General features: G+C 49.1%; 1 protein-coding gene across 3 annotated transcripts in view; it reads right to left on the bottom strand.

Annotated features, from left to right (window-relative positions):
* SH3YL1 (SH3 and SYLF domain containing 1) overlaps positions 1 to 17,894 on the bottom strand; it is an 898,181-nt gene that overhangs the window by 678,912 nt on the left and 201,375 nt on the right. For all 3 annotated transcript variants that reach the window (XM_078647885.1, XM_078647883.1, XM_078647884.1), the window contains exon 3: positions 5,030 to 5,143. In XM_078647885.1, coding sequence (XP_078504011.1) covers positions 5,030 to 5,143 — 114 coding nt within the window. The remainder of the gene's footprint in view (positions 1 to 5,029; positions 5,144 to 17,894) is intronic.

The raw sequence follows: 17,894 nt of genomic DNA, 5'->3' as shown, positions 1-17,894 counted from the left end.
GGAATTACCACTTAAAAGTGTATAAGGGAATTTCCAATGCTAACCTATGAGAGGAGTAGGCCTCACAGTGGTGAAAAACAAATGTAGATGTTTTTCCCTTCCAGAACATGCAAAACCTAAAAGTACACGTCCTACATTTCACTTAATACACACCCTGCCCAGGGCCTACCTTATGGGTGACTTGTATGTAGTAAAAGGGGAGTATAAGAACTGGCGAATAGTTTTAAATGCCAAGTCGTAGCGGCAGTAAACTGCACAAACAGGCCCTGCAATGGCAGACCTGAGACTGGTTTGAAGGCTTACTTGTGTGGAAGGCACAATCAGAACTGCAGGTCCAAAGTGGCATTTAACTTGCAGGCTCTAGGTATATACTAGACCACTTTACAAGGGGCCTAAGCGTAAATTAAATATGCCAATCATGTATGCATCAATTACACACGTTTAGGGAAGTAGCCCATGCACTTTAGCACTTGACAGTAGTGGTAAAGTGCTTAGAGTTCTAAGGCCAACCAAAAGATTCAGCAAAACGTGGAGGTCAAAAGCAAAATGTTTGTTGGGAGGCCACCCTAAGGATGACAGGTTTAACATGCTATATGTGTACGAAGTGTAAATGTGCCCTCTAACACAATTACTTGCTGAGAAAAGGCAAGCACTAGCATGACGGGCTTCTGTGAGGATATCAAAGTGTGAAATGTAAATTTAAGAAAGATAATCAAAGCTTTTACATCATTAAAATGCTCTATTGCCAATCTACTACTAAATCTTGTTATGGAAAAACATGTACAACAGGAATTTATTATGGCCCCCGTTTAGCGTGAAAATAATCTAGAAAGATAATAAGTAAATTAATGTGTGGTACAGAATATTAAGTAGACGCCATTTAATTTTAGGTGGTGGTGTTTGTCTAGCATTAACCTTTCTTGTTTTGTGCACCCAAACCATGCATTTTTCATCCCAGCCTGCAATATATACCAGCACCCCAGCTCAAATAGATACATTTAGGAACAAGGAAATGCACATTTTTGTGTTTAATAATGTTTTTTCAATATTTTGTTGGGTTTCCTAGACAAATCAATAAATCATGAAATAGGCACTCGATTAGTTCAATTCAATTCAGTAAAACATTAGATATTGGTCAAAAATACCAACAAAGTCAAAACATTCAATAAAAAGAAACTCCAAATAAATATCTTAAAAACATATGCAATGCAAGGCATTATCCACCATACAGCCAAAAGTGAATCATCGGATTACAAAATCGGTTTATACAGTAACAGGAAGTCCACCTCGTTTGCGATCACAGATCTCAGATCACAATGAAAAGCTCATTTAATAGGAGTTAATATCCTAAAAGTTATTATCCACAGCATATTATCATTGCATAACACTAACATTGTCCCCCAAACTCCTGAGTACAAATCGGGTCAGTTTAATGTACACCAAAAGTATCATTCTCCTAATCCCCATTAAAAAAACTTGTAAAATAGGGTAAAGTGCATTGTGCTTTGTGTTGAGGTTCCATCACAGGGGCAACGAACATTTGTACACAACCAATCGTTCATTTTTGGAAATTATACAATTATATGAATCAGGTGCAATCTTAAATGGGTCAATAAAAACCTTGCATAACCGTTTGTTACAAATTGCAGAAGGTTGTAAACCTAGACTGTTTCCTGCCAAAATAGCCAGAGGAACTACATTTCATACTTTTGCTCCTAAGCTTGGCATCCTCAGACATACTTAAACCCCTTGGCGCTTCTAAGGGTTGTTGAGCACATGTCTGTCCAGACTCATACACAAGGATTTGATAGTCATCGACCAAAAGATATTATGGCGTAGTCAATTGAAAGACAGTCCCGGATAATAGCTCTATTAAAAAACGCCACCTCCTTTTTCCAAACCTTTTGCCACAATAGCAAGTGGCATAAACAAATCAAATCCTCGATGAAGCTCAAGCCCACCTCCTGATGTATTTGTATCAAAAACAGAGTGGTCAATTGAGGAAGAGAAAGGAGTTTATTTAAAAAACCTGTTTTCTATTGTTTGAATAGGCAAGATCTTTGCATGACCTCATTCAGAACCATGCTAACACATTTTGCTTTGCAGATCTTTAACAATTCCTTCCAGGGTGCGGGCAAGCCACGTACACTTTCAGCACCACGCACAACAACTACTCGTGACCAGGCCCGCAGGAAGTGATCGATGACCATCATGTTCGTCAGCGTCACCACCTGACTACCAGAGAGACCATTAGCATCCTCAAGGGCGCGGCCGCGCATAAGCGCAAGCCAGGCGGGTGAACATGGGGAGGGAGCACAGATCATAGAGTAGGACCAATGACCTGCTCCCCCTGCCCAAGTTCGCCCGCCTGCATTATGCATTAAATGCATGTTGAACATCTGCTCGTTACACGAGTGCACAGGCCGCCTGGCCTCCACTGTATAAAGTAAGTGTCAGGACGACTGTCACCTGGCTCAAGTTGAAATTGTAGCAGTTCCACTCCCGTCACGGCCTCGCTCGCATGATGAACCTACACTGTAGGTTCATCATGCGAGCGAGGCGGAGTGGGACTGATGGAGGTGCTACAGCTGGGGGTGGGGCCAGCATAGCTGCCAAGGTTTCAGTCGGCAATGTGTGACGTTTTCATATCAGTGTAATTATGAGTGACATTTCAACCACTACGAGTGACATTTCAACCACTACGAGTGACATTTCAACCACTACGAGTGACATTTCAACCACTACGAGTGACATTTCAACCACTACGAGTGACATTTCAACCACTACGAGTGACATTTCAACCACTACGAGTGACATTTCAACCACTACGAGTGACATTTCAACCACTACGAGTGACACTTCAACCACTACGAGTGACACTTCAACCACTACGAGTGACACTTTCACAAGAGTAAAATCAAGCACTGAAAAGTGACGCGCGTCTCGGATCCGCCCCTGCTGCAGACTGCACTGAGCATTGTGCAAGCTTCGGGAGAGTGAGGCGGAGGCACACGCAGTTGTTCTTAAATTGAAAGTGTGTGTGTTTGTGCTCATGGTCCTAAAGTGTATTGCACCTTATTTTGTTCAAATAAATAAAAGTGGCACTCTGCAGACACGTGGTACACTTGAATTAACTGGTTTTCATTCTTCGATTCAACTGAAAAAGCGGTGAAAGAGATAAGTAAAATAAAGTTAATGACTTTCACTCTTACTCTCGGTTTCCGGCAGCTTATGTCCGAGAGCTGTTATTTTATTACCTTGTACGTGGCTGACCAATTGAAATGAAAACAAAACACCAGGGAAGATCTGCAGTACGAATCTACAACACTGTAATCACCATCTCGTCCCCAATATATTCTACATATGTAATGTTGTCCGCCTTTAATATCTATTATCACTTTGGTCTTAGCAGTCCCCTGCAGTGCTGGATAGGAGAGAGTCATATTAGGAGAACTTAAACCGCACACTTCTAACATAGCTGCCACCTTTTCAGATTGCTATGTGTGACATTTTCATAATTTCACTGTAATAATGAGGGACATTTCAACTGCTATGAGTGACACTTTGTTAGGAGCAAAATCAAGTAATTAAGACTAGGGAAATATAGATATCAGAACCCATTTGAGCAATTAGGAACAATAAGATCTTAAAACTGCTGCAAAACACAATAAATCAGGAGAGCGAGGCACACATTACAGTCAACAAGGACGCTGTATAAGTCTTGACTATACCACTTCTTGTTCAACCCTAATAAAATCTGCACTGCTGAGCTGTGTCTGCCTGCTGCCCTCCATGCAGCACCAGATCTGCCAGTAGGCTGCGAGTGTGGCTGCCACAGAGCTCTATGCACACCAGGCTCTTGTAGACTAAGTGACACCAAGCAAGCAGAAAGTTGACAGACACCAGTGCAGGCCTGCACCAGTGTGGCCCCACACTGGAGGCTGGCACTGTCTACACTCACTAGGGCTGACTGGGGGCTCCGAAGCTCTCTTGGTCCTGGGAGGAGGTATTCCAGGCCAGTGCTCTAGAAATCCATGTGCTACCTGAGCCTGTGTCCCACAATGGCTCTGGAGGTTGTGCCAAGCGGTTTTGTGGCCTGGCTGGATATTTTGACCTAGTTTTGGAGTGCACTACAGTGCCGGATTACTCATGAGTCTATTTTTGGTGCTCTCTGTAAGAATGTCTATGGGTACATATGACTGGGTAACCTGGTGCTCTTTAAGGTCATCATTAACTATTTACGGTGCTTTGAAAGTTGATACAATTAAATATGTAATGAAAAATGTGCTGTAAAATGCACCATTTTGGTCTGTCTTATTCCAAAATTTTATAAGGGGGAGAATCCCCTCAAATTATCGGGCTCGCTCGCTGCGCTTGCTATGCTGCAGAAAAAGGTCTGGTCTGCCAAAATTTGCCAAGGCGGCTTTCAGTTCCCAGTCCAGCCCTGAGCCTCTTGCACATTTCCTGCCTGAAAAATGTGTTGATGAATGGGCCAATTTGATGACATTTGATTCTCTAGGGATTTAAGATATCCGATGACCACCAAGAGGCTTTGCCTAATCAGTGCTGTGCTCGGCTAGGGGCCCTGATGAAGACCTACGTGCAGGTCAGGCAGGTTCGTGTAGACAGGTGTGGCCATCACTTTGATTCCAAAATCATCTTTTTAGGTCGAGCTGGGATATAATCTTGCCGTAAGTAACTTGATTTGGGGGGAGCTAAATAAGACACAAGAGAGGTCTTAGAGGTCGAGGATTGCGCAGGTAGATGCATACACCTTACAAGTCTGTACGGCACACAGATCTGTTTGAAGAGAGGAATGATGAAAGTAACGTTGAAAGTTGAGGGTTCTGCTTATCAGACCAAAACTCAGCCAATTAGTCCTTTATGGAGATCTTGTGGGGTGAACCGTCCTGCTATGAATTTCAAGTGTGTAAAATTACACTGTTTCTCGTTGAAGTATTTTACCAAAGGTCTAGGAAAATGCAGTACATTTATATTCTCTTGAACAGAGGCAAAACGGTTAACTTACTTCCATCTGGAAGACGCGCTACGACTATTCCACTCCCTCCTCGTGCAGTCACCAAAAAGCCAGCTTTAATCACAGATAAAATTGCAAGGCCCTGTGCTTTTGCGATCACATGTGCTGCAAAAATAAGTGAAACAGATCATATTAGGACATTATACTTCTAAATGACTGTACATATAGCATTCAGGTTGATGTAAATAGCAAAGTATGAAGAATTGTTCAAAAGTAAATTTGTACTTTTTAGTAATAAAAACTAAGCAAAACCGGCAAGTTTGAAAGAATAGCTATTACATGTTCCAAGATATGCAGCTTGTACAGGGGTATGGGTTTAAATACTGCCTGGGGAAAATTCACAAGGGCATTCACTACTTTATCAGTAAGGCTAATTCTTGTACGCCTTTGTGAATTGAACCACTATGTCTGCGTTAATCGTCTACCTAAACTCAGCAGAAAAGTAAAAAAAAATTTTTTTTTTTAACTTTATTTTTGTTGCAGGAAGTACACGTATATTACCAGCCCTAAAGAACAGGATTACTATTCAATCCCCGAGGCTATTCACAGGTTATATATTGTCACACGGCCGTTCAGCCCACATCCCGGAGGCCGGGCAGCGCAGCTGTGATTGTTTCCAGTAGCATTTTGCACATTCCCCCATTCGGGCTTGCCGCGTTATGGCAGATTCCTGCATTTTACATTTTTATCCCCCCCCACCCCACCCAACTGTGGTCTGTAAAACCAAGAAAACATTCCCCAACTTGTAGCTTGCCACGTCGTATCTTTCCAAGCACCTTGATGTTTAGTCATTGGACACCAAATCCCAAGTCCCGCCCTCCTACCCCCCTCTCCCAAACAGTGTTCCGTAGCACATTACATTGTACCTCTCTGCCGTAACCCCTCGGCTCTTCTTTACTCCCGTAATCATGTCTTTACTGGGTCATGTTAGGTCCCAATCCAGCCTTTTACAAACACTATCCAGTGTATTGCCTCTTACTATCCCACGTCAATCCCGTGATATTGCCTCCATTTGGCCCACACTCTTCTGAACTTCTTGGGGCAACCCCTCGCCTTGTATGTCACCCTTTCCGCTACCATGTAAAGGTCCAGGCCCCTTCTCCACTCCTCTATCTCTGGTGTTTCTGCGGCCCCCCAGTACTTCGCTATGTCCCTCTTAGCCACCACTAGTGCCAGTACTAGGAATATGAGTTGCGGGCGTGGCAGGTCCACCTCGTTTGTCATGCCCAGCAAAGCTAACTTTGGGTCTCGTACCAACTCAACCCCTAAAACCTCTCCCAGTTCCGTGAAGATGTTTGCCCAATATATTTGTATTTTGTAAAATGACCATACTGTGTGATAGAAGTCTCCTGAATGTTGTCGGCATCTGAGGCACGTGGGGTCAGTAATTTTCCCGATCTTAAGGAGGGGCACTCTATCGAAGTAGGTCCTATGGAGCACATTCAGTTGAATGAGCCGCAGCCGTGACTTGATCGCAACCTCCCGGGGGTGCATCAGGACCAACTCCCAGTCCAGGTCTTCCATCTCCCCCACCTCTGCCTCCCATATCCCTCTCAATTTCTATAGGTCCCCCAACATGTGGTTAGTTAGTGTCTTATATGTGAGGGAGACCGCCTGATGGACCATCTGTTCCTGGAGAAGCCTGCCTTCCAGTGGTGCGTAGTCCAGCATGTCCGCCAGTGTGACATTTTGGGCCCTCCACGCATGGGCGAACTGAGTGTGCTTAAATAGTTGTGAACGGTGCAATCCAAATTCTGTCTGTAGCATGCGAAATGACTTCAATTCACCCCTGTATACCACATCCCCGATATGTGAAATTCCTATGTCATCCCACCTTTGGAACCCCCTCAATTTCTTTATTTCTGCGAGCCATTGGCAATGCCAGAGCGGCGTCTGACGTGTCAATCTCCCCTCCCAGCCCATGCGTTTCGTGGCACGTGTCCACGCCCTCAGAGTGATCGTTGTAGCCGGCAGGAGCGACCTCCGCACCTTTCCCCTGTATAGGTAGTAAAGTATAGTATGAGGTGAGAGCTTATGTCTCTCCAGCGCATACGTCGGGTGGTCCGCTGGGGTATGTATCCAGTCATTAATGGGGGTCAGATGTTCCGCCCAGTAGTACGCCTCAAGATTGGGTAGTGAGATTTCCCCCCACTATACTAGTGCCGTTGGAGTGTTTGGAGAGCAATACGGGGTTGCTTCCCCAGCCACAGGAATGAACGTAGGTCCGCATGTATTTTGGAGATTGTGTTGGCTGGGAGAGGGTAGTACTCATTCTGGAGGGCATAGAGGAACTTGGGGAGAGTAATCATCTTATACATGGCCGCCCTGCCTAGTAGGGTGAGCGGCAGTTGCCTCCATATGGTCATGTCTTCAGTTGCGTCTGTCATTACTCGTCCTACATTCTTACAGAATGAAAGTGCCCTATCTATCGTAATATATATGCCCAGGTATTGAAAGCCGTCCGTGGTAGTGAGCAGCTGCTCGGGTATGGCCCCCCAATTATCAGCCCCCCGTGGGTCATAGAGAACAGACTTGTTCCAGTTGATGGTGTGACCCGCCCTCGCTCCAAACCCCTCCAGTTCCTCAAACAGTGCCGGGATCGAGCTCTCGGGTTTGGTAATGTATAGCAGGACATCGGCGTACAATGATATTTTTTCTTGTGTTCCCCCTAATCTGTCCCATGTGAAGCCTCTGATGTCTGAGTTCTGCCTGACCCTGGCCGCCAGGACCTCGATCATTAGCGTAAATAGAAGAGGGGACAGTGGACACCCCTGTCTCGTGCCTCTGGAGATCTGGAACTCCTTGGATAGTCGGCCATTTACCCTGACGCGTGCTGTCGGTGCTGTATATAAAAGTCTCACCCACCCCTGGAATTTTGGGCCCAACCCAAACCTCCGTAGTGCTGCCATGAGAAAGGGCCAGTGTACTGCATCGAACGCTTTTTCAGCGTCCAGGGATAGGAACCAGTGGGGTTCCTCTCTGTCCTTAACTTCTTGGAGCCAATTGTGCTTGCGTCTAAGGTTCAGCTTAGTAGCTCTGTCTGGTAGGAATCCGGATTGGTCCGCGTGTATGAGATCTGGGAGCACCGATCTCAGACGCCCCGCCAGGACCGCAGCCCGAATTTTCACCTCCATGTTTAGGAGGGAGATGGGGCGATAGGAGGCACATTCGTCTCTGGGCTTCCCCTGTTTGTGGATAGGGACTATAGTGGCCAGTGTGAGGTCGGGCGGTAGGCGGCCATCTTGGTAGGAAGCAGCATACAGGGCTTTGAGGTGGCATGTCAACAGATCTGAGGTGCGCTTAAAAAATTCCGCCGGGAACCCGTTTGGTCCCGGTGTTTTCCCGGTTTTAAGTTTATTTATCGCACCTAATATCTCGTCAAGTGTGATGTCCGCCTTCAGCGTTAAACTGGTGTCGGGAGTCAGCGTAGGTAGGTCAACCTCCCCCATGTATTGAAGTGCCTCGTCCTCCGTCCCGCGCTGTGTAGAAACGTGCATAGTGGGAAGCAAAGGCGTCAGCTATCTCCCTGTCTGTATTCACCAGGCCTCCGTCTAACTTTTGAATCTGTTCCACCCATCATGCTGCCCTTTCCTTCCTGCCTAACCAGGCTAGGAGTTTGCCAGACTTGTCCCCTATGTCGTAGAGCCGATGTAGTGTTGCCAGGGATTGTGTCCGTGCCTCGTTAGAAACTATCTCCCTATACTCTTGCTGTTTGTCTAGCATTCTTCTCAGGGTATTCTCCTCCTTATGTGCCTGGTATTCCTCTTCTAAATGCAGTATCGTGATTTCTAGTTCCGTTGTCTCTGCCAGCTGCCTCCTCCGTTCTGCCCTTAACCTACTCTGCGCCCTATCTCTGAGGACCGGTTTCAGTGCCTCCCAGAAGGTTGACCCTGAGTCGACTGATCCCTCGTTCTCCGCCACGTAGACTTTGATGTCGGCCCTGAGTCCCCGTGCTATCTCCGGCTTTTGGAGATCCCAGGCTGCCAGACGCCACTCTGAGCCTCCCTTTCCCCCTACCGACCCCACTCTTGCATACAGTGGCGAGTGATCCGAAATTCCCCTCGCGTTATACTCCACCTCATCCCCAGCAGTGAGAAATTGCCTAGCCATAAATATGTAATCCAATCTAGAGAATACTCTATGTGCCCCAGAGTAGAAGCAATATGCCTCACGAGTAGGGTGGCGCCATCGCCAGACGTCCGTAAAGCCCAGGTTGGTCATATGGTGCGACAGTGCTGTCGGCGCCCTCCCCCTGCGAGTTGGCCCTGTACGGTCCAGCTCCTCCGACATTACGTCGTTGAAGTCTCCACCCACTATTTGGAATGTGTCTGCGGTGTCTATAAGGATGGAAGCGATCGCTTTGAGTGTCCGCGCCTGAAGTTTCGGCGGGGCATATACCGAGATCACTGTGTATGTTTGCCTTTTCCACATTCCCTGTACCCCGGCGTAGGTGCCCTGCGGGTCTATCCATGTGCGTGTCACAGCGAACGGGAATGTTTTATTGATCAACACTGCCACTCCCCTCGAATCAGTAGTGTATCCTGCGTGTGCAAATACTGTGTATCGCCCTCTAGCTATAAATGCACATTTCGCACCTCTTAGATGTGTCTCTTGTAGGAGGACAAAGTCCGGAGCCACCCTCTTGATATATGCGTTCACCAACCCCCTCTTTATTCTGGAACCCAGGCCATTTACATTCCATGTGAGGAGTGACACCCCCCTGCCCTCCTGTGGTGAGTCGGTTAGTGTACCTGCCATGGTGTGGTGTGATTCCTACGGTTCATGGACATCCAGGATGTGTGCCAATAGTGGTGCTTCAGCTCGTACGATCGTGGCCACCCCCTCCCTGCCCCTCCCCCAACTTGTTGAAATCTTCCCCCCCTGCATCCCCTCCCCCTCCCCACCTCCCTCCCCGTCCAGTCTCATCCCCCCGGGGGTCCGAGCTTTCAGTAGGAGTCGGTCTGTCGCCCACCCTCTCCCTCCCTGTTTTCAGTTAGGTCTCACTGTTCCCACCCCGGCAGGATGTGGTACAGTACGTTTGCCGGGTGTCGCGCCCAGGCGCAACCGTGAGCAGAATGTGAAACCTTAAGGAAACGTCTTAAACCAACAACAGAAACCCAAGGAAAGATATAAGAACAAAGGAAAGAAACAAAGGGGTGGTGACAACTTGCGTGTCGCCGTCTTCCCGGCCGACGTTTCCAATAGTCCACTGCAGCTGCATTCAGGAGTGTGAATCCTGTGTCGAAGTGTCAGCCCCACTTATCTTGTCGGAGTTCTCCTGCTCCAGGTTGTGTATCTCAGTCACCAGGGGGTGGATGGAACTCCGATGGCTGGTCAGGTCGTCTGCCTCAGTGTCCGAGTCTCTGAGTTCAATACCATCTTTGTCATCTCCTTCCGAGCAGGTCTGTTTGTGATCTCCCCGTAATTGCCAATCAGCTGTGCTGGAGGCCCTCGGAGATTACGATCTCCCCCTTCGGCCTCCTGCAGATGCGTGTGCATGGTATGGGGTTCCTGCAGTACGGGTGAATGTCCTTTTGGATCTCCTTCTTTGTTGCTTGGGCAGGCCCCATTGCGCCTTTTCTCTCACGACTTTGTCCAGTTCCTCGCGGCCAGCCGTTTCCCTGCCATTGAAGACCGGCCTCTCCTCCAGCCACTGCCATGCGTTCTCCGGGTGATTGAAGTAGATTGCTTTATCTTTGTAGATGACCTTGAGCTTTGCCGGGAAGAGCAGCATGTACGTAATGTTCATGAATCGGAGTTTAGTCTTTACCGAGTCAAAGGAGCGCCTCTGTTTCTGCACCTCCTGGCTGTAGTCTGGGAAGATCATGACGTTAGTGTTCTCCTACCTGATTTCACCCAGTTTCCTAGCTTCTCTCAAGATCAAGTCCCTATCGGCAAAGTTGAGGAAGCGTGCGATTACTGGTCTAGGTCTCGCACCCTCCGGAGGTTTCGCCAGCAGTGCTCTGTGGGCTCTTTCAATCACGAAGCACGTAGAGAAGTGTGCCCCTGGGAAGGTTTCCTTGAGCCTAGCGTGCAGGAATGCCGACATATTGGCCCCTTCAATTCCTTCACGAAAACCTACAAAGCGCAGGTTGTTGCGGCGTGCCCTATTTTCTGCATAGTCCACCTTCCACAGCAGTTGTCGGTGCGATGCCTGGAGTTCTGCCATTTCCTTCCGGACCGTGGTTATCGCGTCCTCCGCTTCTCCGATGCGAGATTCTGTCTCCGTCACTCTGGCTGAGAGGTTCCTGAAGTCTTGGCGCAGGAGAGTGACTTCCGACCCCACCTCGCCGATCTGGACCTCTAGTGCCGCCCGTGATTCTTGAATGTCCGTCCTGGACGCTTGTATCGCTGCAAGCAGAATCCCAGTGTCGACGGGGGCCTCAGATGATGTGTCCGGGTTCCCCCTGGCCTGCCGTGGTGCCGCAAAATTGTCCATAGGGCCTTGTTTCAGGGGCCTTAGCGGCGGGTCTTTCTTCCCCATTATTGTGGAGGTGGGTCGGAGTTGCGAGGTAGTAGGCGTGTACGACCCACCTGGGTTGTGGTGCAGTGGCGGTCTTCTCTCCGTCCCCCCCTGGTGCTAGACGGGCCTGGCGCTACCGTTCCTCTCCTCCCTCTGGGCGCTACCCACGCCGCCTGGCGGCCGCGGCTATCCTCCAGGTGTGCTCTGGCCAGTACCGCCTATGGCGTAAGTTAGTTCCTCGTCTACCAGGGTTGTTCGCCGAGCTTTTAGTCTTCGAGAGGGGACGTTATGTTATGTCTCCGTGTAGTAGTGGTGTCCACAGCGTTCACCGCCCCCCGAGTGTGGATATCAGGTAAGTATACACCTTAGCTTTAGCTGCAGCCTCTGGATAATGTGAGGGGGAGTGGGGGGGTGCAGCAGCGCGTGACCCCTCTGTCGCAGCCCCAGGGAGGCCTACTCCTGTGTTCGGATTGTGTACCGAGCTCCTGGTCCGTCGCAGGTATCCCCCATAGTATTGCGCAGCTCCTGTCAGCATGCACAGCTACCCTTCGTTGTATCCAGAGCTGTGTGACTGTCAGGGGGGGGGGGGCGTGCGTGCGACCAATCTCCTCCACAGGCAGGTCCTCAAGGGCGCTCTCCACCTCGTGTGCCCTCTCTGGGGCAGGCTATATCCCTCCTAATGCTGGCTCTGGTAGGTAGGATGGCCGGCTGAGTAACATGGCCGCCATCTTGGTAAAGGTAATGCCCGGTTGCAAGGGGCTCCACACCTCCGTCAACTGCCCTCCCGGCTGCCGCCCCAGGTGTCCTACGCACGATTTAAAGGGCGTTGTCCCGCTGAGTGTCCCCACTGTACACACGCAATGGTGGTGGGGGGGTGCTTGTTAACCAGCTTACCGCGTGTGCCTCTGGCGGGCTGAGGAAGCTGCTCCGTGTAGTCGGGGTCTCTGCAGCGGGCGCTGCCACAGGATCGCTTGTCTGCTCCTCCGGTTCGTGTCCCCAGGCAGCACCCCCAGTATTTTCACCGCCGGTCGCCTCAATGTCTTTGTCGATCCGCCATCTTGTGGTGGGAGGTCGGGCACCGGTATCCCGCACAGCCTGTGTCACTAGGTCCTCTGCGCGTGTTCCCCCGGCATCCAGGCACCGCAAGCTCGAGCAGTCACTGGGTCGGCGATCCCGGCTCCGCGGCGCTCTCCTCCGCCTCCCGGACACTGAGCCTAATGCGGGGCCGCCATATTGGTTCGCTGGGTCGTCCGCCGGTCGCCGCTGCAAACTTCGAGAGTTGGGGCTCCGGAGTCGTCAAAACCTCCCGCTGTCTCGAGGGCTCGCTACTGGGCTGTCCGCCACACTGTACTTGGCGGTTTAGTTATCCGTGGCAAAGTTTAACGGCGGATTTGTACCTCGTCGGCCGGGAGCTCCCGGACCACACGTCTAGCACTGCATGTTGCTAGCCACGCCCCCCAGAAAAGTGAGAAAAAAAAAAAAACACCTCAGTTTTAGTCACCGACATAAAACTTTGTTTTTTTTTAGAATTCATTATAAGGAAAACACACCAACAGGGAAATGCAAATTGACAGATTTCAACCATGCATTCAAATGTTGGAAATAAACAGGTTGCACAAAGGCGTGTTCAGAGGTATGCGACTCCACAGCATGCCGGAACTCTGGCATGCTTACAATGATACAGCCACACTTCCGTCATGTAATTGTCATTCAAACATATGACTATGGTTATGCATAACGTCATTTCTCGTAATTCTTGTGAATAATTTAGTTACACATCATAGACTGCGTTTTTTGCATGCGGATTTTCATTTTAAATTCAGAACCCTCGAACCCCTGACCTCTCCGTAAAAGCTTCCTTCATGACATCGTACAATTTGTTGCAATAAAAAAAAAAGACTTGACAGTCATCTAGATTCAAAGTCGCAAGTATAATGGGGTACAAGTTCAAACAAGCATTTGCAATGCAATCGGTCTCGACTTTGGGACTTTATTTGTATTTAGCTATGCACCACATTAGCCTGGGTGCTGAAACATCTACTGTACCCCCTGCTGCAGCGAATCCTGTAACCCACTGCACCCCCTGCGGCAGTGAATCCTATAACCCACTGTGCCCCCCTACTGCAGTGTGTCCTGTACCCCACTGTGCCCCCTACTGCAGTGTGTCCTGTACCCACCGCTGCACTGTGGCCTGTAACCCACTGTACCTCGTGCAGTGGGTCCTGTAACTAACTACAACCCACCATTGGGACAGTTCATTCCTTCGTAGATCACCAGTACTGAGACCACGCAGTCCCATTCTAAAAGGGATAGTGATGTGTGGCAAGACACGAAACGTACCACTGCCGAGGGCAAGTGCACGGGAAGTGCAAGGCGCATGAGCAGAACTCTCCATCACTCTACAAGAGTATACGGAAAAAATTATTGGACACGTCATTAGCAATTTTAAAAACAATAACAGAACTCTAGGACGCAAGAGCTAAGGCTGCTCACTACATCGGAGTTGGCCTGCTCTGTGGTGTGCAGTTTACTAAAGAAGGTGGTCTGCCACATAAACCTGGAGGTATCAACACCACAAAACCAGCCCGCCGGGGAAGGTCCACCTTTGTGGGGTTTTTCAACCCATTTGTGGCGTTTTTCAATCCACAGTTTTCCACCGGTTTCAAAGTTTCAAAGTGCATTTTTCAAAGTATTTTTTTGTATTGTCACAAGACCATTGGGGGGTGGAAGGGCGTGATGTTGTTTGGCATAAGTTGATAGCTATGGTAGTTGTTACAAACACACCTCTCCTCCCCCAGCCTAATCCCCCCCACCCCACCACACCAGCAGTCACCCTCACAACACCTTGTTGATATGCAAGCAGAGGAGAGAAGCACTGAAGCGAACCTTTTCCAAACTGGGGGAACTGGTTTGGACAGACCCAGGGCCGTGTCAGTGTGTAAGAGAGGAAAAACACCGGGGTGGGAGGGCTAGGGGTGGAAATGCAAATAAATAAAGGGATCTCACGGAAATAAAAGTGAGAAAAATGCAAGAAAAAACAAAACTGGGAGGGAGGGGTGAATGAGAGGGGACATGTCAGAGGAGGTTTACTGGGAGGACCACCGTGTGTAAGGTGGTGGAGGGGGGAATCGAGCTGTCAAGAGGCGTGAGTGGTCAAAGTGAAAGAGACAGGCAGAGAACGGGAAGCGTTCAGAGATACCAAAGGACCGCAGATAAAGGTCAGGATGGTGGAGAAGCAGAGGGACCTGGGGCGAAGAAACCTGCCGAGAAAAACAGATTAAGAGAGACAGGAGTGAAAAGTGAAAGCAGGGTAGCAAAAGAGGCGAGAGAAATAAATAAAAGAGGTGAGGGAAAGGAGAAACCAGCATTTGCAATGCAATAGTACTCGCATTTACACAAGATCTACTGCTTTGCAAACAGGACTGCGGGTGGGTGGGCGAGAAGGCACGAACAACAGAGTGCGGGGGGAGGAAGCAAGAAAGCACAGACTCTTTAAGTAAAGGGGAAAGTAGCCATGGAAGGATACAAATGACGACATGGCCGTCATAAGGAGGGACTAACAATCAAAGTCAAGACAGGTGGAAGCTAGATGGCGAAAGGCTAGGCTGTCTGTCGTTGCAGCAGGAAACACCATGGCCATATGCACCTCGTATGATCTTAGATGGCATAACTAAAAGATTACTCCAGCGCTGCTGGATTCGTTATCCGTAACCCTCCGGAAAAAGATACTTTGTGGCGCTTATGTTCTAGCAACAATTGTGGAGGAAAATGAAATGCAGAAGGAACTGGCTTTCACCTGTTGGAGGATTTGTCGACTGTTGGTGTATTCAAGCGGCTGCCATCTGGACCAAATACATTTGTGTGAGCAGGCTGATTCAAATCGGGAGGGAATGCCCCCGAAAGTGCCACCCCCCGTCAACGCAGGCCAAGACGATGAAAAAAGCTACAGCAGCCAGACCGCCTCTGGGAGACGCGGCACCAGCGGCTCTGGCAGCAGAGTCGGGCGCAGGTGCTGCAGGAACCGGAGCAGCTCGAGTATACGGACGCTGGGGCCAGAATGTCACCCCAAAGGAGCCCACAGGCGAAGCTGAGAAACAGAGGTTGAGGTAAAGTGATTGCGGTATATTCACCAGAGGGTCAGAAGCGGCTGAGCGAGACGGGCACATCCTCTCATATCCAGCAGCATGGCGAGGTAATAAATGAAGTCTCTCCCTTTGTCTCCCTTACTCTGTCTCACTCTCCCTCATTCTGTCACTGTCTCCCTTTCCCTCCCTCCCTCTCCCTTTCTCTCCCTTTCCCTCCCTACCCCTTTCTCTCCCTTTCCCTCTCTTCCTTTCCCTTCCTCTCCCTTTCCCTCCCCCTTACCCTCCCTCCCCCCTCCCTCCTTTCCCCTCCCTCTTTCTCTTTTTCCCTCTCTCCCTTTCCCTCCCTCCCTCTCTCTTTGCCTCCTCCCCTTTCTCTTCCCTCCCTTTCTCTCCCCCTTTCTCTCCCTTTCCCTCACCCCTTTCTCTCCCTTTCCCTCCCTCCCCCTCCCTCACACCCTCTCACTTTCTCTCCCTCCCTTTCTCTCCCTTTCCCTCCCTTTCTCTCCATCCCTTTCTCTCCCTTTCCCTCCCTCCCTTTCCCGCCCTCCCTCCCTCCCTCTCCCTTTCCCTCCCTTGCTATCCCCACTCTCTCCCTTTCCCTCCCCCTTTCTCTCCCTTTCCATCCCCCCCTTTCCCCCTCCCTCGCTCTCTCCCTTTCCCTCCCTCTCTCCCTTTCCCTCCCTCTCTCTCTCCCTTTCCCTCCTCCTCCCTTTCCCTCCCTCTCCCTCTCCCCCTTTCCCTCCCCTCTCCCTTTCCCTCCCTCCTCTCCCTTTCCCTCCCCCTCCCACTCTCCCTTTCCCTTTCCCTCCCCCTCTCCCTCCCCCTTTCTCTCCCTTTCTCTCCCTCCCCCTCACTCTCTCTCCCTTTCCCTCTCCCTCCTCCCCTTTCTCCCCCTTTCTCTCCCTCCCTCCCTCCCTTTCTCTCCCTCCCTTTCTCTCCCTCCCTTTCTCTCCCTCAGTCATCTCACCATGTCTGTGGGTGCCCGGGCTGAGAAAGCTTCCCCAGCGTGCACACAGCCGCACCCAAGCACTTCACAGGTCTTTAAAAGACCATTTCCATGTTAATGAAGCTTTTTGGTATGTCATCTCTTTGCCCCTGGAGCTCCACTCTATCCCTGGTCGCCCGGCCCCCACAGAGCAGTAGAGTCTCTGACTCGCGCTGCTGCAACCGGCAGTGTTTGCAGTGGCAGTGTAAAACACAGGTATGATGTCTGAAAGGTACGCGGGCCGCCAGGGAAGGCTTGACGGGTCGTACTATGAGTACCCATGGTTTAGAGGATATGTGGGCGGCCAAAAATGCTAAAGATCCAGGATTCACGTATTTCTCATGTCCACATCAAACAAGTGTACGTTTGGATTATTTTTTGGCTTCAACTCAGATCCTTGGAAGGCAGAACTTACAAAAATGACTCAAATTTTCTAAGATCATAATCCTCTCATGTTGGAAATAACTCACCAGGATAGGGAAGAGAAACCTCGTCTATGGACTTTCGATAGGAAATTACAAGCGGATGAAGATTTTTTAAAGTTGATTAAAAATTGAACCAGAGAGTTTTTTTATATTAATAGCTATAGTACCTCCCGTGCGACATTTAAAGCTAGTCTCAGGGGACAAGTAATAAGCTTTGTTGGCCAACGGCGTAAACATCGTAAGGACCAAATTACGGAGCTTATGACTATATTGGCACAACTAGAGACAGAACATATTAATCAATCAGCAGGGAAATCCGGAGAGGTTAGGTCAGGAAAGAGATAGCAATAGCTAAGGCAGAAATGAATAGTCTGTTTCAAGTAAAAGTGGCCCAGGCATTTCAAACATATCAAAGAGAGAGGTATGAATATGGGGAGATGGCAGGTAGATTACTGGCTCTTAGGATTAGGCAGCGGGCCTTGCATAACAATATTGCCGAAGTTAAGAACTCTGATGGATAATTGCAAAATACTCGATAAAAATTACGGAGGTGTTTGAACAATTCTAAAACAAACTATATCATTTGGATCCTGGCGACTTAGGACAAGCAAGATGTATGGGGAATTGTTTAGGATCTGGTAGGTTGGATGCCGAGACATATTCTGAACTAGAAAGGGAAATCTCTTTGGAAGAAACAAATATAGCTCTGAAAGCCTTATCTTCGGGGAGGAAAGAATATCCAGATAGAGATATGGAGAACCTAGTGCACTGCTCAGCACACTCCAGTGAGTGTAAAGATCTGTATACAATATACAACTGGAAACTTAATATACATTTCAAACAAGTTAACGAAGTAAACAAAAATTATTTAAAGGACTGCTGGTAATGAAGAAATCTT

The sequence above is a fragment of the Lissotriton helveticus genome, chromosome 6 (assembly GCF_964261635.1).
Source record: "Lissotriton helveticus chromosome 6, aLisHel1.1, whole genome shotgun sequence".
Lineage (NCBI taxonomy): Eukaryota > Metazoa > Chordata > Amphibia > Caudata > Salamandridae > Lissotriton > Lissotriton helveticus.
This window is presented reverse-complemented; position numbering and strand designations above follow the sequence as displayed.